The sequence below is a fragment of the Cygnus olor genome (assembly GCF_009769625.2).
Source record: "Cygnus olor isolate bCygOlo1 chromosome W unlocalized genomic scaffold, bCygOlo1.pri.v2 SUPER_W8, whole genome shotgun sequence".
Classification (NCBI taxonomy): domain Eukaryota; kingdom Metazoa; phylum Chordata; class Aves; order Anseriformes; family Anatidae; genus Cygnus; species Cygnus olor.
The window spans coordinates 353718-373782 of NW_024429079.1; the positions used below are offsets into that span (position 1 = coordinate 353718).

The 20065-nt window shown below is 46.9% G+C and overlaps 1 protein-coding gene across 1 annotated transcript in view; it reads right to left on the reverse strand.

Annotated features, from left to right (window-relative positions):
* LOC121063045 (ceramide transfer protein-like) overlaps positions 1 to 20065 on the reverse strand; it is a 168768-nt gene that overhangs the window by 86603 nt on the left and 62100 nt on the right. Inside the window, exon 3 of the mRNA XM_040543342.1 lies at positions 11057 to 11173. Within this exon, the coding sequence (XP_040399276.1) occupies positions 11057 to 11173 (117 nt within the window). The remainder of the gene's footprint in view (positions 1 to 11056; positions 11174 to 20065) is intronic.

Below are 20065 nucleotides of genomic sequence, written 5' to 3' on the forward strand. Positions count from 1 at the left end.
ATGGTATAGAGGAGCATCGAGTAGCTTGTGAACCTGTAGTACTCAGCCAATGAGGAAACAGGGGAGGTGATCAGGTGTCGGGTAGTAGGGAATAAAAGGTTATGATATGTTTACTATAATGCGCTCCTAATTGGAAGGATGCGTGCCATTGCAGTCGCGAATAAAATAGCTTCACAGAAGATCCCGTCTGAAGAAAATTACTGAGATTTTTTTTCTCACTAACAAGGTAGACAAGTGAGAAACAAAGGAAAGAAACCAAAAACACCTTCCCCCCATCTACCCTCTTCCACCTCCTCCCCCTGAGCAGCGCAGGGGAACGGGGAATGGGGTTGTGCTCACTGTGTAGCACTTCATCTCCACCGCTCCTTTTCAATCACTCTCTTCCACTGTTCCAACATGGGGTCCCTCCCACGGGATGCAGTCCTTCCCAAACTGATCCTGTGTGGGCTTCCCACAGGCAGCAGCTCTTCAAGAACTGCTCCAAATATGGGTCCGTACCACAGGGTCCATCCATCAGGAGCACACTGCTCCAACTGGGGTCCCCCATGGGCAGCAGCTCCTGCCAGGTCACCTGCTCCTGTGGGGTCCCCTCTCAATGGTCTACAGGTCCAGCCCGGAATCTGCTCCAGCGGGGGTCCTCCACAGGCTGCAGCCTCCTTCAGTGCAGGTCCACCTGCCCCACCATTGTCTTCTCCATGGGCTGAAGCATGGAAATCTGCTCCGCCATGTTACACCATGGGCTGCAGGAGGACAACCTGCTCCACCATGTGTGCTGGGTTTGGCTGGGATGCAGTTAACTTTCCCTGCAGAAGCCGTGCTTGCACTTGTTGTGCAAGCTGTGCTCTGCACTTGTAGCTGGAACAGCATTGGTATCACACCAGTGTTTTGTCTATTGCTGTGCAATACTGGCACCGCATCAGGACTCCCTCCAAACCCCCAAGAGCCAGCAGGCTGGATGTGGGCAAGAGTCGGTGAGGGGTCATCACCAGGGAAGTTGACCTAAACCAACCAATGATGTCACACTCAGCAATAAAAGGTGGGAAAGGGGAAGGAAGGGGGTGCTCTCGTTGTGGAAACATCTGTCCTCCCAAACAACCACTACGCTTATTGAGGCCCTGCTTCCCAGGACGTGGCCGAACATCACTGTTTGATGGGAAGTAGAGAGTAACTGCTTTTCTCTGTGCTTCCACGAGGCCTTCAAAAAGGCAAACTTTTTATTTTTTTCTCCTCTTCCTTTTCCCTTTAATTAAATCATCCTTATATAAAACCTTGAGCCCTTTGTGTCGTATTTTCTCCCTCTTCCCCTCTGAGGAGTGGGAGTGAGAGAGCGGCTGCGGTGGAGCTTGGCTGCCCACCCAAGTAAGACCACCACACCATGGTCTTCTCCAGAGGCCGCAGGGGAACTTCAGTTCCAGTGCCTGGAGCACTTCCTCCCCCTCCTTCTTCACTGACCTTGGTGTCTGGAAGGCTGTTTCTTACTCCTCGCTCTCCCAGCTGCTGTTGTGCAGCAATTTTTTCCCTTTCTTAAATCTGCTCTCAGAGGCACAAACAACATCGCTTATTGGCTCAGCTCTGGGCAGCAGCAGGCCCCTTATCTAACATGGGGCAGCTTCTGGATTATTCTCACAGAAGCCACCCCTGTGGTCTGCCCCGCTACCAAAACCTTGCCATGTAAACCCACTACAACATGATCCAGCAGTGTGCTGTGGTGGCCAGGAGGGCCAACTGTGTCCTGGGGTGCATTAAAAACGGCATTGCTAGTCAGTCAACCGAACTGATTATCCCGCTCTACTCTGCGCTGGTGCAGCCTCACCTTGAGTACTGTGTGCAGTTTTGGGTGTCAAGAAAGGTATAAAACTGTTAGAGAGTGTCCAATGGAGAGCAACAAAGATGGCAAAGGGTCTAGAGGGGAAGACATATGAGAAGTGGCTGAAGTCACTTGGTCTGTTCAGCCTGAAGACTGAGGGGAGACCTCATTGCAATCTACAGCTTCCTCATGAGGGGGAGCGGAGACGCAGGCACTAATCTCTTCTCTCTGGTTACCAGCAATGGGACATGAGGGAACGGCTTGAAACTGCGACAGGGGAGGTTCAGACTGGATATCAGGAAGAGGTTCTTCACTGAGAGGGTGGTCATGCACTGGAATAGGCTCCCCAGGGAAGTGGTCACTGCACCGAGCCCGCATTTCAAGAAGCATTTGGACAATGCTCTCAGACACGTGATCTGATTTTATTTTCTTCTTCTTTTTTTTTCTTTTTTTTTGGGGGTAGACCTGTGTGGTGCCAGGAGTTGGACTCGATGATCCTTGTGGGTCCCTTCCAACTTGGATATTCTATGATTCTGTAATGTTATTGCATATTTTCAGTACTTAAAGGGGGCTTATAAAAAAGATGGAGAGTAAGAACTGAGCAACTTTTTGCTCAGTTAGACAATGACAGGAGAAGGGGGAATGGTTTTAAACTAAAAGAGGGGAGATGTTAGATTAGATGTTAGGAAGAAATTCTTCACTCGGAGGGTGGCGAGGAACTGGAACAGGTTGTCCAGAGAAGTAGTGGATGCCTCATCCCTGGAGGTGTTCAAGATCAGGTTAGATGAGGCCCTGGGCAACCTGAGCTAGTGGGTGCTGTCCCTGCCTATGGCGGGGGGGGGGTTGGAACTAGATGATCTTTAAGGTCCCTTCTAACCCAAGCTGTTCTATGATTCTATGATTCACCTTATCATCACAAATGCTCTAGCAGGAAGCATCTGTTACAAAGACTGGAAGTGTCCTGGTTTCAGTTAGGACAGAGTTAATTTTCCTCCTAGTAGCTGGCAGGGTGCTATGTTTTGGATTAGAATGAGAAGAGCGCTGATAACATGCTGATGTTTTAATTGTTGTAGAGCAGTGCTTACACCAAGCCAAGGACTTTTCAGCCTCTCTCTGTCCTGCTAGCGAGCAGGCTAGGGGTGCAGCAGGAGCTGGGAGGGGACAGACCCAGGACAGCTGACCCAAAGCGGCCAAAGGGGTATTCCATACCATCTGACGTCATGCTAAACAATATATAGGGGTGGCTAGCCGGGGTGGAGGGGGGGGGGGCCGGCTGCTCGGGGATAGGCTGGGCATCGGTCAGCGGGTGGTGAGCAATTGCATTGTGCATCACTTATTTCGTACACATTATTATTATTAATACTATTATTATTATTATTATTATTGTTATTATTATTTTCCTGTCTTAATAAACTGTCTTTATCTTAACTCACAGGCTTCACTTTCCCGTTTCTCTCCCCCATCCCGGAGTGGGAGGGGGGAGGGTGAGCGAACGGCTGTGTGGTGTTTAGCTGCCAGCCGGGCTAAAACACAACACTTGGTCAAGTTTTTGTTTCTACCACTTACTTTCTCATTATCTCTAGTTCATGGATGTGTGAAACAGCGCAAGGCTACTTGTGAATTCCTTCCCCTCAGTTACTTGTAGCTTCCTGTTGTGGTTTAGCCCGGGAATTATTATGGGAACAGAAATGGAGAGATTTCTGTGAACATGCAGCGCTCCAAAATTTAGAAAGGCAGCCGGGGGATCCGCTTTTCGGAGCCGGTATACCTCAACTGATGGGTACAGACCCGATAGTGGATCCACGCCTTCAGGCGCGTCTAGATCCAGGCATCCTCCATCTGACTGCGACCCTAGCCCTCCAGGTAATGTTAAGAATTCCAGAGACCGGAAAGCCTGCGCAGCCCTTTACAAAGGTCCAGCAAGGGGTGTCTGAACCATACATGCAGTTTATAGATTGGCTTCGCGATGCACTAGATAAGCAGATTGACAATCGGGAAGCAAGAGACGCCTTGCTACAAAGGGTAGCGGTGGAAAACGCAAATACCGACTGTAAAAAGGTGTTACAGGCTCTGCCTGTGAATGCAACAACAGTTCAGATGATAGAGGCGTGTAACCGAGTGGGCTCGATCGAACATCATACCAAATCGCTGGCGTCCGCTTTTGCAACAGCACTAACCACCAGTCAGGACCCCCAGGGTAAGAAAAAATGCAATCGGTGTGGAGACCCGAGCCACCTAGTCTTCACATGCCCCCAGAGTGGGCAAGGGGGCAACTCGCCGGCAGTTCCGCCCACTTTATGTCCCAGATGTGGGAAAGGACGCCACGGGGCGAGCCAATGCCGCTCTAAATACAACGCGGAAGGGCAGCCTTTGCCGCCGAGGCAGGGAAACGGGAAGAGGAGCGCGGGGCGGGGCCGCGCGACGACACAAGCACCCCCGCATCCCGGTCAAAGAAGGAACCTCCCACAAGGGAGGGCTCCAAATGTAATGCTGACGCATGGTCCAGCGCCATCTGCAGCCCCGATGCCACGGTTACCACCGTGGACACCCTCTCAGCCAGAACCAGAGGGAGTGCCGGAGTGGATGTCTCCACAGTAACGGACGCCACCTTGTGGAGTACTCACGTTCATAAAATTCCATTGAACGTCAAAGAACCAATTGGGAATGACTGTAGTGCATTGCTACTAGGACGATCAAGTACAACTTTGACCGGATTGTTTGTTTTGCCGGGGATAATAGATGCCGACTATAATGGACAAATCCAAGCTATGGCTTGGACACCGTCTCCACCATTGTCAATACCAAAGGAACTAGAATTGCTCAATTGATTCTTTTCCAAGCAGTAGTACCAAAGGCTGTGGACACTATCAGGGGAGCGGCAGGATTCGTGTCAACCAGGTTCCCTGAGCTGTTTTGGGCCGCCGACATAGCCCAGCATTGGCCAACGCTTACTGTGGAATAACTCTGAGCACCCACCCTCCAGTCAATGCAAGATGCTGGTGGACTCTGGAGCGGACGTTACCGTCATTGCCGTTAAAGACTGTCCCTCTGCTTGGCCCATGACAACTCCCACAGGCGGATTGGTTGGAGTGGGAGGAATGTCAAACACCTTTCAGAGTGCCATGATGCTTACTATAAAAAACCCAAGAAGGTACTATGTGCACAGTACGCCCTTACATTGCTAATATCCCCATCAGTCTGATGGGCGAGATGTGATTGGACAATGTAAATTCACCATCTCCTCCCCTGAAAATTTTCGGTAGCAGCGATTAATGAGTGACCGACACTCCGTCTCACATGGAAAAGGGAATCACCGGTATGGGTGGATCAATGGCTGCTCACAAGAGATAAGGTCGCAGCGCTGCAGGAGTTGGTTCAAGAACAACTCCAGCAAAGACGTATTGTTCCGACAAACAGCCCATGGAATTCGCCAGTGTTTGTCATCAAGAAGAAGAGCGGGAAATGGAGATTACTGCATGATTTGTGATGAATCAACACAGTGATCGAGGACATGGGCTCCTTGCAGCCAGGATTACCCTCACCGACAATGATACCCCGTAATTGGGACATCGTTGTTATGGACTTGAAAGACTGTTTTTTCACAATTCCTTTGCATCCTGACGATGCTCCTTGTTTTGCCTTCTCAGTACCAAAGATCAATAGGAAGGAGCCTATGGACCGATATCATTGGACCGTACTACCACAAGGCATGAAAAACTCCCCAACCATGTGCCAAACCTATGTTGCAAAAGCTATCCAACCAGTACGCCAATGCTTCCCGGAGATATACATATACCACTACATGGACGATATCCTACTAGCTGGACCATCTGGTGATAAGGTCCAAGAGGCACTGCCTGCCTTAAAACAAGCGTTACAGACAGCAAGACTCCAAATTGCACCTGAAAAGGTGCAGACCCAAGCACCTTGGAAGTATCTGGGGTGGAAGATTTTACAGCAAACCATTCAACCACAGCAGATATCCATTAATGCAGATGTTAAGACACTGAACGATGTACAAAAATTACTAGGCAATATAAACTGGATTAGACTACAATGTGGGATAGACAATTCGATACTGGCACCTCTCTTTGAGTTGTTAAAGGGAGACACTGATATTAATGCCCCAAGGCGATGGACTGAGGAGGCTCATAAAGCATTGCAAATGGTTAATGAAAGAATCTCAGCACAGCAATGCCATCATCGTAGTGAGAACCTCCCCCTTCAATTATATATTTGTAATCAAGAACAACAACCAGTGGCTATTATTGGGCAATGGGATCCCTGCCGTAAGGACCCCTTAATGGTCCTGGAATGGGTCTTTTTACCCCATCAACCCTCAAAAACTATTGCAACGCAAGTGGAAATGTTTGCCGTCCTAATAAAGAAAGGACGTGAGAGAATAGGTGAATTAGCGGGAGAAGAGCCCAATCTGATTATAATTCCTGTAGTAAAAGACTATTTCACCTGGTGCTTGCAGAATAGTTTAGAGCTCCAAATAGCATTGACGGGATTCGACGGACAGGTTGATAGCCACCATCCACCTCATAAAATGTTCTCCTTTTATAATAATATAAGAATTGAAGAGCGGCTGTTGTGCCAACGGCAACCAGTGAATGGGTGGACGGTCTTTACAGATGGGTCCGGAAAAACAGGCAAAGCTGTAGTAACTTGGGAAGAAGGTGGAAAGTGGCAACACCAGATTGAGCGGATCCAAGGTTCCCCACAGATAGTAGAATTACATGCTATTATAATGGCTTTTAAGCGCTGGCCAACAGTACCTTTGAATATTGTGTCAGACTCACAATATGCTGTAGGTGTCACTCAGTGCATTGAGAGGGCACATTTGAGACATATCCCAAAGGAAAACTTGTTTCTAAAATGTAAGGAGCTGTTATTTTTGGTGGAGCAGTGAGTGCACCTGTATTGTATTATTCACATGCGGAGACACCACGTTACCCAGTATTTTTGTAGAGGGCAACGCACGTGCTGACCAGCTAGCTAATATGACCCTGACTGCCCTGGTGCCTAAGGTGCTGGAGCAAGCACGGTTATCCCATGCTTTTTTCCATCAATCCGCAAAAGTCTTGGCGAAACAATTCGCTATATCGATCACTGACGCCAAATTGATCGTCCAAACATGTCCTGACTGTCAACAACATGTTTCGACCCCGTCTTTAATGGTAAACCCTAGAGGTCTACGGTCCTTACAGTTATGGCAGACCGACGTAACGCATATTCCAGAATTTGGTCGCTTGAAATATGTTCACGTATCGGTAGATACTTCTCTCATGCTATTTGGGCGACAGCCGCGGCAGGTGAAACTAGCCACCATGTCCAGGCTCACTTCCGTGTCGCTTTCGCAGCGCTAGGCATCCCAAAGGAAATAAAAACCGACAATGGCCCCGCCTATGGTAGTCACTCCCTTCAAACCTTTTTTCAAACTTGGGGTATCCGACACATCACAGGCATTCCTCATTCCCCCATGGGTCAAGCCATTGTAGAGCACACACATCGCACCTTGAAAACACTGCCAAATAAACAAAAAGGGGGAGACACCCAGGAAACACCACAGAAAAGACTGGGAAAGGCACTTTACGTAATGACTCACCTATCATTACCCTTTCCTCACAAAGAGGTACTGCCCATAGTAAAACATTACAAAAATATGAATTCCGCGCTGTCACAGGTGCCACAGTCAGAGCAGGCCTTAGTAATGGTAAGAAATTTAAATACAGGTCTTTGGGAGGGATCCCAGCCTCTAATAACTTGGGGTCGAGGGTATGCTTGTGTCTCCACAGGTCACGGACCAAGATGGGTACCAGCAAGGGGAATAAAGCCATGGTTGGCCTCCTCCTCACAATCGCCGCTGTCATCGGTTATTGCCAGCCCTGGGTCTCCATCCAACCACGCTGCAATATCTGGGTCACCCTTGCCAACATGACAAGAAGCGATGTGCCTGTCCCTGGCTAGTGCTAACGACCTGTTCGGGACATATTTGGTGGGGATCCTGGCAGATAACAAAGATTGGACTGAAATAAGCAGCCAGATGGGCCGCGGACAACAACTGGCAATAAAGAATGGGAGCGCCGCGGTAGACAACTGGGATGGGTGGACTGTCTACTTATCACAAGCGCCCCTAGAGCCACAGGAATTAGATATCCTGGGAAGTGTAACAGCAACAGCATGTGTAAGGTTCAATTACACAGACAAAAACTTGAGCAAGGTCGAGAGAAATAACTTGGCTGCAGTGTTAAAGATGAGCTTTGCGCAGTGGCCAATTGCTGGCTGGCTTGAGGCACATGTCTGAGGGTCTCTAACCAATTGTATGACCGATTCAGGTACGTGGACAGCGTATGGAGCTACGGGGAAAATATATGTAGTGGAGAAAAACTGCAATAAACGTCTCCTGTTCAAGAGCCATCGGGAGTTCATGTCTTTCATCCCTTCAAGTAACCACAAGAATTAGTCTGTAATCCCTGAATATTTTAACAATGCAAAGCAAACAAACTGAAGTCTAGTAGCACCGAAAAGACACTATAGTCTACATAATTTAGCTGGCTATTCCTTCTATACCAAAATTTACCTTCTTTCACAAGGTCTTTCACAATTACAGTTACTTTAAAGCTTCTTAAAACAAACATCCTTTTGTATTTGTATGCAATATCCATTTCACTCCAGTATCTTGCATACTGTATGAATATGAGCTATATTAGAGCTACTTGTTAAAATCATTACAGAAACTAATAGGGCATCCTATACAATCCAAATTGTCAGCATCAAAAAGAAAAATTTGGACTCTGTTGATGTGCTGCAGAGCATCACGCAACAGAACATGGCAACACAGATCAATTTAATAGGAAATGGTAACTGACACCAAAACTATTCAAGAAGAAAATTTGTTCTAACATTTAGGCCACCAATATCAGAGAAAAAGGGGTCTCATCACCACTTTCCTCACAATCGTCACACAGAGAAAGTGGTGATAGGATGAAATGCCAAAAAATGAACAGATTAGGGAGCCACATTCTTTTCTCCTCTTCAGACCTCAGCAACCATTGCTGAGGAAGTACATCATTTAAAAATCACACATTACTGAAACACCTAAACTCCAGTAGAATAAGTGGATGGAGAAACGGCAATGGACACTATTTCTGTCCTTCCCCACTGTATGATGCATCTGAAACTACCCTATTGTAAAGTTTATTTTAAAAGCAATCAGCAAGATGGTATTTATAACTAGCATTCACTGATCAACATTAGAAGAGATGCTGTTTGCAAGAAGTGACTTGACAGTGCCTAGTTGTCAGCAATGTAGTAAACTGTTACCAAAAATTAGATCTTTATAAAGGTCATAACATCAATGCATACTTCTGAAGACCACCTGCACAATGTTTCGGCATACACGTAAAATATAGCCTACATAAACACCCAAACTACTTATTTCAGTGGCTCCAAAAAGACCTGACAGAGGATAGCAAAATGAAAATTGTGTAAAACTATTTACTGATGGCAGAAATCTATACTTCTTGTTTAACTACTATTTAAAAAAGAATTTGTTACATCAGCATGCTGAATCAGAATGTTTCTATAGCATTCCTACTCTGCATGTATATTCCTACCCATTCTGAATTACCTTACTAATATTACTTTCACTCCAGACATGCAACAGATTTGGAGTGATTTATTTGTATGTCTTTATTGGCATAATCAGTAAATTAGTTCAATCTTGGGGCTGGACTAGTGAGATGTAAAAAAGGAGAAAAAGACCATCTTAGCAGAATTTCATAGCTCTCCTCACAATTGCTGAAAACCTGTGAACAAGTTAAATGCATAGCACCCTTCTATACTCTTCATTTCCTGTTGATAAGCTGAGCTTTATTTTTCACAAAATAAAACTCCATGATGTAAGTTTCTGACCAGATTAACTGGTCAGAAAACTTTAGCTGTGGCAGCAATACCAACCAAAAAAAAAAAAAAATAGTATGACAACATGGGTTGCCCATGGGTGGCAGCTCCTGCCAGATCACCTGCTCCTGCGTGAGCTCCTCTCCACGGGCCACAGGTCTGGCCTGGAGTATGCTCCATCAGGAGATCTTCACAGGCCGCAGTCTCCTTCAGGGCAGATTCACATGCTCCTCCTCCAATATGGGCTCCTCCATGGGCTGCAGCGTGGAAACCTGCTCCGCGCTGGCACACCATGGGCTGCAGGGGGCCAACCTGCTTCACCATGGTCCTCTCCACACGCCGCAGGGGAACTTCTGCTCCGGCGCCTGGAGCACCTCCTCCCCCTCCTTCTTCACTGACCTTGGTGTCTGCTGGGCTGTTTCTCACTCCTCACTCTCCCAGCTGCTGATGTGCAGCAATTTTTTTCCCCTTTCTTAGATCTGCTCTCACAGAGGTGCAAACAACATCGCTTATTGTCTCAGCTCTGGCCAGCAGCAAGGCCCTTATCTAACATGGGACAGCTTCTGGATTCTTCTCACAGAGACCACCCCTGCAGCCCCCCACTACCAAAACCTTACCACATAAACCCAGTACAACTAACTATTCACATTAAGTTGATTGGTGACATATTCAAAGGCATAGTCAGGATGTTTCCCTTAAGAATGTCAACGTAATGATCTTCCTGGTTAGCAGTATCTCAGTTAATCATCCTTTAGACATCTCCAAGGCCTGGGTCATCTTGCCCTTTCCTCAAAGTACATATTTTATCTCTTTTACACATAACAGAGTTGACTATCTACTGGTATCAATTGAAAGAGATAAAGCATAGATCAAGAAAACTGAGCCAAAATACTAATCAAGAGTAGGGTCTTGGAAGACAAGGAGACAAGAGCCAGTAATCAGATGCAGTAAAAGCAGCCAAATAATGGAACAGATGAGCCTAAAAAACAGAACAATAACCTAGGAGAATGGAATCAAAGACTAACAAGTTTAATATCAACAGTCAGTGAGAAAGGATGGACAAAGCCATTACAAAGCCACTGATGCAAGCCTTTTCTTTTTCACGCTAGAGAGCTCAAGAAAGGTTTACAGTTTTTAGCTCCCAGTTCTCTAAAATTTTAGCAATGAAGGATAAGCAAATTAATTCATTTAAAACATATTTATCACACTGCTTCAATCTCACAGCTTTTATCTGTCATATATACTTTGAGTATTTAATGACTGTACAGTGAAGCTTACGACTCTCTACAGCCACCACCAAATCTAATGAGTGAGAAAGGAAATCAGAAAAAAAACCCATACCTTGTGTTGTTCTATTGCATCTACCCACTGTTGTCTGTGGCCTGGGTCCTGAGCTCGGAGGTACCAAACACTATCATTTACGCTGATATCAAATCTACATTCATCAAAGTCATGTGGCTGTGAAAGAAAAGAGTGAAAGAAGAGCTAGAATTAGCAAAATGATCAACATTTTTTTTTCAGAATATTTTGACGCTCTAAAATACTGTCATTAGAAAAAACTGTTCTGTATTGCCTTGAATTCAACCTAGATTGTAAATTTCATCTTCTGTAGCGGTCTCAAATAATGAAGTAACATACAGTTTCATAATGAAAAATGCCAGACTTGTGAAATACAAAACCAAACTGTTTAATACATTCTTATTAAACAAAATTATCATGGAAAAGTTCCACACAAACATTGACAAAACCTTCACACTTCCAAGTTAATCCTTTAGCAACTAGTGCACACAGCTAGGAAAGTACACCAGTACAATAATAATTATTATTTTTTTTAATTTCAAAGCAAGAAAGCGATTAAGGTTAACTGCTATTAGCACTGATTTTAGATGGAAGGAATGCATACATCACAGCAAAAAGTACCAAGATAGAACCATAAAATCAAACCATAGCAAAGCGACAAGGAAGACACGGAACTAAAGGAAGCTGTGGCACCCTCTGCCTCCAACTACTTTTACCTTCTACAAGAATGTCATATAATTGGGAGGTACATTCAGTCCTTCCCCATATCACCACTTGAATGCATCTAACTTTCAGTTCACATACTTCAGATATAATACTAAAAACCTTTTACTGGCATTATGATGAAGATGGTAAGGAAAGTATAAGGGAAAAACAAAACAAAACAAAAAATTTAATCTCCTCTGTGCCCTCTGTGCCATGACACTGCCAGTTCAAAGTTAGTCCCTTAGAAACATCCAACACAAAGCACAACTATTTACCTTTGTATTGAAAACAATTCTTAAAGAAACATAACAAAAGTATACCTGAATATATTTTTTTAATTTTCTGCTACACACAATAAATATTAAATGTACAAGTTACTGCAGGACGCTAACAAGCTTTAAGGTTAAGAAAAATTATGCAATCTGAAGGGCCACAAAAACTAATTCCTGATGCCAAAGACAGGACTAAACAAGTTAATAATATCCTTGGAAATATAAAAACAGGTATGCATACCGGGTCTGGCTGGGATGTAGTTAACTTTCCCTGCAGCAGCCCATACAGTGCTGTGCTCTGCACTTGTAGCTGGAACAGCATTGGTAATACACCCATGTTTGGTTTATTGCTGAGAAATAGATAAAATGCAATAGACTGGCACAGCAACAGGACTCCCTCCAAACTGTGCCCCCAAGAGCCAGCAGGCTGGGGGTGGGCAAGAGGTGGGGAGGGGACATCACCAGAGCAGCTGACCTAAACGAACCAAAGGGATATTCCATACCATGTGACATCACACTCAGCAATAGAAGGTGGGTGTCCTGGTTTCAGCTAGGATAAAGTTAATTTTCCTCCTAGTAGCTGGTAGGGTGCTGTGTTTGGGATTTAGGATGAGAAGAATGTTGATAACACCCTGATGTTTTAATTGTTGCAGAGCAGTGCTTACACCAAGCCAAGGACTTTTCAGCTTCTCGCTCTGTCCTGCCAGCGGGCAGGCTAGGGGTGCAGCAGGAGCTGGGAGGGGACAGACCCAGGACAGCTGACCCAAACTGGCCAAAGGGGTATTCCATACCATCTGACGTCATGCTAAACAATATAGAGGGGTGGCTAGCCGGGGTGGGGGGGGGGGGCAGCTGCTCGGAGATAGGCTGGGCATCGGTCAACGGGTGGTGAGCAATTGCATTGTGCATCACTTGTTTTGTACACATTATTAGTAGTAGTACTATTATAATTATTTAAATTATTTTCCTTTCTTTTCTGTCCTAATAAACTGTCTTTATCTCAACCCACAAGCTTTCATTTTATTTTATTTTTTTCAATTCTCTCATCCATCCGACGGGGGGGTGGGGGTGTAGTGGGTTTACGTGGCAAGGCTTTGGTAGCAGGGGGCTGCAGGGGTGGCTTCTGTGAAAAGAATCCAGAAGCTACCCCATGTTAGATAAGGGGCCATCCACTGGCAAGAGCCGAACCAGTAAGTGATGTTGTTTGGGCCTCTGTGAGGGCAGATTTAAGGGAAAAAATTAAAAAGAAAACAGCAAAACAGCAGCTGGGAGAGTGAGGAGTGAGAAACAGACCAGCAGACACCAAGGTCAGTAAAGAAGGAAGGGGAGGAGGTACTCCAGGCGCTGAAGCAGAAGTTCCCCTGCAGCCTGTGGAGAGGACCATGGTGAAGCAGGTTGGCCCCCTGCAGCCCATGGTGTACCAGGGCAGAGCAGGTTTCCACGCTGCAGCCCGTGGAGGAGGCCACAGTGGAGCAGGTGAATCTGCCCTGAAAGAGGCTGTGGCTTGTGAAGAACCCCCAAAGGAACAGATTCTGGGTCGGACCTGTAACCCATGGAAAGGGGACCATGCAGCAGGAGCAGGTGATCTGGCAGGAGCTGCTGCCAGTGGGGGACCCCAGCTGGAGCAGCTTGCTCCTTATGGATGGACCCTGTGGTATGGACCCATATCTGGAGCAGTTCTTGAAGAGCTACTGCCTCTGGCAAGCCCACACAGGATCAGTTTGGGAAGGACTGCATCCCGTGGGAGGGACCCCACGTTGGAGTAGGGGAAGAGAGTGACCGTGAAGGAGTGGCGGAGACAAAGTTTTATGGACTGACCACAGCCCCCATTCCCCATTCCCCTACGCTGCTCAGGGGGAGGATGTAGAGGATGGGTGGATGGGAAGGAAGATGTTTTTAGTTTGATTTTAGTTCCTCACTGTTTTAGTCTGCCAGTTATCTTCTCTGCCAGTTATCTATCTCTGTTATCTGCCAGGATCTTTCCTCTGTTTCTCACTTCTCTAGCTTGTTAGTAATAGGCAATAAATCTTACTGTCTCCCTACTCTGAGTCTGTTCTACCCGTGACGATAACTGCTGAGCGATCTCCCTGCCCTTATCTCAACCCTTGAACCCTTTTCATCGTATTTTTCTCCCCCTTTTACTTTGAGGGGGGGAGGGAGACAGCAGTTGTGGTGGAGCTCAGCTGCCCTCCGGAGTAAAACCACCACAGGGAGAGGGTGAGTGAACGGTTGAGTGGTGCTTAGCTGCCACCCGGGTTAAACCACTACAGTGGGAAACTGGGAAATGGGATGGAGAAGGGGAGACTCTTGTTATGATGTCTGTCCTCCCAAACAACTACTATGCGTATTGAGGCCCTGCTTCAGGGATGTGGCTGAACATCACTCATTGATGGGAAGTAGAGAATAATAGTTTTTCTCTTTCTGTGCTTCCGCGTGGCCTTTGCTTGTTGTTTTTTTTCCCTCTTTCTTTTCCCTTTAATTAAATTATCCTTATCTCAACCCATAAGCCTTTTTTCTTTTTTTTTTTCTTTCAGGCACACTTTCCTCTCCCCCCTCTTCTGAGGAGGAGAGGAAGTGAGAGAGCGGTCGTGGTGGAGTTCAGCTGCCCAGCGAGGTAAAACCACCACAGTATGTGATATGTTCATCCTGCAGACAACTAAAGCACTGTGAATCACACATTCAACACTCCGCAAAAGAAAACCTAAAAACAAGTCTAATCCTTTGGGTCAGGCAAGATTCCACAACGTTGAGTGAGAATTATCTTCAAAGGATTTCCACAAAGAAGATGGAGCCAGGCTCTTCTCAGTGGTGCCCAGAGCCAGGACAAGAGTCAATGGGCACAACCCAGAACACAAGAGGTTCCATCTGAACATCAGAAAGCACTTCTTTACTGTGCAGTTGACTGAGCACTGGCACAAGTGTCCCAGAGACGTTGTGGAGAAGCGTGCCACAGCAGACACACCTTGCAGTGGTCGTGGCTAAGGCCTTGTGGGAATACCTCAAAGCACTCATAGCTATGTCCATGACACAGCAGGTGTTGGAAGGGACCTCTTGAAGGGACTGGGGCTGATGGAAAAGGCCATGCCAGAGCAGGTACACCCTGAAGTGGCTGTGGATACGTCCACAACACAGAAGGTAGAATGTGGTTCATGAATAAGACCAGGCCAGAACTAGTACACCTCTAAGGGACTGTGGCCAATGGACAAGCCCAGGCTGGAGCAGGGGTGAGGTGAGGAGTTCACTGCAATGTTAAGTCCCAAGCGGACCAAAGGGATATTCCATACCATATGACATCATGCTCATCAATAAAAGATGGGGGGAAAGAAAAAGGAAGGAGGGATGTTTGGAGTAATGACTTTGTCTTCTCAAGAAACCATTACGTGTGATGGAGCCCTGCTTTCCTGGAAATGGCTGAACATCTGCCTGCTGATAGGAAGTAGTGAATGAATTCCTTCTTTTACTTTGCTTGTGCACATAGGTTTTTTTGCTTCACTCAAGCTATCTCAACCCATTTCTATCTTTTGCACTTAAAGTTCTCTTCCATCCTGCTGGTGTGTGTGTGTGTGTGGGGGGGGGGGGGCGCAGCTATGTGGTGCTTAGCTGTTTACTGGGGTTAAACCACAAAAAAGTTTCTTCCAGAAACCTCACAAAAAGACATACACAGAAATTAGCTATCAAAGTTTTTTCATGCTGTGAAAGTATTCTTCATCTCTCTCTCTCTCTCTGTCTCTCTCTCTCTCTGTCTCTGAAGCCCTTTGGGAGGAGTTAAAAGCAATTACATGGTCAATCCAGTTAGAAAGCCTTGCCAAAACTGATCCTAAAAGACTGAGGTATTCCTGATTCCACACTTAGAATCATGGGGTATTAACAGCTTCTCTGGACAACCTGTTCCAGTGCCTCACCACCCTCATAGTAAAGAATTTTTTCCTTATATCTAATCTAAATCTACGCTCTTGAAGTTGAAAGCCATTACTCCTTGTCCTATCACTACACTCCCTGATAAAGAGTCCCTCTCTTGCTTTCTTGTACACCCCCTTTAGGTACTGGAAGACTGCTATAAGGTCTCCCCAAAACCTTCTCTTCTCTAGGCTGAACAACCCCAACTCCTTCAGCCTGTCTTCATAGGAGAGGTGTTCCAGCCTCGTGACCCTCATCTGGACTCACTCTAATAGAATAGACAGCTTCATAGAATCATTAAGGTTGGAAAAGACCTCCAAGATCACCTGGTCCAACCATCACCCTACTACCAATGTCACCCACTAAACCATGTCCCTAAGCACCACGTCCAACCTCTCCTTGAACACCCCCAGGGACAGTGACACCACCACTTCCCTGGGCAACCCCTTCCAATGCCTGACTACTCTTTCTGAGCAGAGATATCTCCTAATTTCCAATCTAAATCTCCCCTGGCACAACTTGAGGCCATTCCCTCTAGTCCTATCACTGGTTATCTGCGAGAAGACGCCGACCCCCAGCTCCCCACAGCTTCCTTTCAGGTAGTTGTAGAGAGCAATAAGGTCTTCCCTGAGCCTCCTCCAGACTAAACAACCCTGTTTCCCTCAGCTGCTCCTCATAAGACTTGTGTTCCAGGCCCTTCACCAGCTTTGTAGCCCTTCTCTGGACACGCTCCAAGGCCTCGATGTCCTTTTTGTAGTGAGGGACCCAAAAATGAACACAGTACTTAAGGTGCGGCCTCACCACAGCAGAGTACAGGGGGACGATCACCTCCCTGGTCCTCCTGGTTACACTATTCCTGATACAAGCCAGGATGCCCTTGGCCTTCTTGGACACCTGGGCACACTGCCGGCTCATGTTCAGGCGAGCATCAATCGGCACCCCCAGATCCTTTTCCTCTGCACAGCTTTCGAGCCACTCTCCCCCAAGCCTGTAGTGCTGCATGGGGTTGTTGTGACCAAAGTGCAGGACCCGGCACTTAGCCATGTTGAACCTCATCCCATTGGCCTCTGCCCGTTGATCCAACCTGTCCAGGTCCCTCTCTCTGCAGGGCCTTCCTACCCTCCAGCAGATCTACATTTCCCCCCAACTTGGTATCATCTGCAAACTTACATGAGGTTGCACTCAATCCCCTCATTCAAACCATCAATAAAGATATTAAAGAGGATGGGCCCCAACATCGACCCCCGGGGAACACTACTCGTGACCGGTTGCCAGCTGGATTTCACTCCATTCACCACCCCTGTCTCGGCCCGGCTGTCCAGCCAGTTTTTAACACAGCAAAGAGTGTACCTGTCCAAGCCATGGGCTGCCAGCTTATTCAGGAGAATACTGTGGGAGACCGTGTCAAAGGCCTTGCTGATGTCTAGGTAGACTATGTCAACAGCCTTTCCCTCATCCACCAGGCGGGTCACCCGGTCATAGAAGGAGATGAGGTTGGTCAGGCAGGACTTGCCTTTCACGAGCCCATGCTGACTGGGCCTGATCCCCCAGTTGTCCCGCATATGCTGTGTGATTGCATTCAAGATGACCTGTTCCATCACCTTTCCTGGCACCGAGGTCAGGCTGACAGGCCTGTAGTTCCCTGGGTCCTCCTTATGACCCTTCTTACAGATGGGCATCACATTAGGAAGCCTCCAGTCATCCAGGACCTCTCCAGATGACCATGATCGCTGAAAAATGATGGAAAGTGGCCCAGCAATCACATCCGCCAGCTCCCTCAGCACCCTCGGGTGGATCCCCTCTGGCCCCAAGGACTTGTGACAGTCCAGGTGGAGCAGCAGGTCTCTAACTGCTTCCACCTGAACTGTGGGGGGGTTTCTTCTGCTTTTCCTTATCCTCAGTAGTCATGTTCCCCCCTGCGTCCAGTAAAGGATGGAGATTCTCCTTGGCCCTCCTCTTGCTGTTAATATATTTATAAATAATTTATAAAATACTTTATATTTATATTTATAAAATAATTTATAAAAACATTTGTTGTTATCCTTAACCATAGTGGCCAGGTTGAGCTCGTACTGGGCTTTAGCCTTCCTGATTTTTTTCTCTGCATATGCTGGCAACTTCCTTGTACTCTCCCCGGGTTGCCTGTCCCTTCTTCCACCGGACACTCTCTTTTTCTCCCAGACACTCAGCAAAAGTTCCCTGTTCAGTCACACGGGTCTTCTTCCCTGCCGGCTCATCTTATGGTACATGGGGACGGCCTGCTCCTGTGCCTTTAAAACTTCCTTCTTGAGGAGCATCCAGCCTTCCTGGACCCTGCTGCCCATCAGCCCTGACTCCCAAGGGACCCTCCCTACCAGTGTCCTGAACAATTAAGAGGTCCATGACCTTCTTGTGTTGGGGACCCCAGAGCTGGATACAGTACTCCAGGTAGGGTTTCACGAGAGCAGAGGGGGAAAATCACCTCCCTCGACCTGCTGGTCATGCTTCTTTTGATGCAGCCGATATGGTTGGCTTTCTGGGCTGCAAGCACATATTGCTGCCTCATGTTGAGCTTCTCATCAACCAACATCCCCAAGTCCTTCTCCTCAGAGCTGGTCTCAACCCATTCTCCACCCAGCTTCTATTTGTGCTTGGGATTGCCCTGGCCCAGGTGTAGGACCTTGCACTTGGCCTTGCTGCATGGGCCCTCCAGGGCTTTGCCCCATGGGACTCTACCAAGCTGTTGTGGTTTAACCCAGCCAGCAGCTAAGCACCACACAGCCATTCACTCACCCTCCCCCCTCCCTCTCTGGGATGGGGGAGAGAATCAGAAAGAAATGAAAGCCTGTGGGTTGAGATAAAGACAGTTTATTAGGACAAAAAAGAAAGGAAAATTATAATAATAATAATGACAATAGTAGTACTACTACTAATGTGTACAAAACAAGTGATGCACGATGCAATTGCTCACCACCTGCTGACCGATGCCCAGCCTATCCCCGAGCAGCCGGCCCCCCCACCCCGGCCAGACCCCCCATATTAATAGTTCAGCATGACATCAGATGGTATGGAATACTCCTTTGGCCTGTTTGGGTCAGCTGTCCAGGGTCTGTCCCCTCCCAGCTCCTGCTGCACCCCCAGCCTGCCCGCTGGCAGGACAGAGCGAGAAGCTGAAAAGTCCTTGGCTTGGTGTAAGCACTGCTCTGCAACAATTAAAACATCAGGGTGTTATCAACATTCTTCTCATCCTAAATCCCAAACACAGCACCCTACCAGCTACTAGGAGGAAAATTAACTCTATCCTAGCCGAAACTGGGACGCAAGCAGACCCCTGAGGAGGCCAAAATCTGCTCTCCTGAAATCCAGGGTAGTGAGCTTGCTCTTCTCCCTCCTCGGTGCTCTCAAGATCGTAAACTGCACCATTTCATGGTTATTGCAGCCAGCACTGCCCTTGAGCTTCACGTTCCCCACCAGCCCCTCCTTGTTGGTGAGAATGAGGCCCAGGACAGGACCTCTCCTCGTTGGCTCCTCTGTCACTTGGAGAAAGAAGTCATCATTAGTGCATTCCAGGATTGCCTGTGCCCTGGTGTGCTGTCCCTCCAACAGATATTGTTGCCAGTAAAAAGTTCAGATTCGTTACCCGTTGTGCAATACACCAATTTGCACACTAGGTTGGGATATTGGTTATTTCAGAATTGCACAAGTCTGGGTAGCATGTGGTTTCCCGGTAAGCTGGCACACCTAAAGATTTTCCGCACCACACTTTATACAATCTCTTATCACTACATTTACATGTTAGTACAATCCTCTAACTTCTAATTGGTTACATAGTTAGCATACTGCTGACATGACAGAATCATTCTGTGCATCCTCAGAGGAGAAAGGTCTCTTGTTGGGCCGGGGTCTCTCAGCCTAGGGATGTGATTTTTGCTGTTATAATGAGGATAGTTCACAGATAGTTCACATTAGAATACTCTTATCTTTGTTTTCCAGCCAATTATTCTTAACAAGTTGATTAGTAGCACACTCAAGGGCATGTGTGTCAGATGTTTCCCTATTTTTTAAACATTTATTTATTTATTTATTTTTAAAGACAGAACTCTCTAGGACCTGGTTTAGAATTCACTGAATGTGAAAGTCAAGTTCTGTAATATGCATTTTACCAAGAGCAAATAAAAGGAGAACTTAGGCTGCTTCC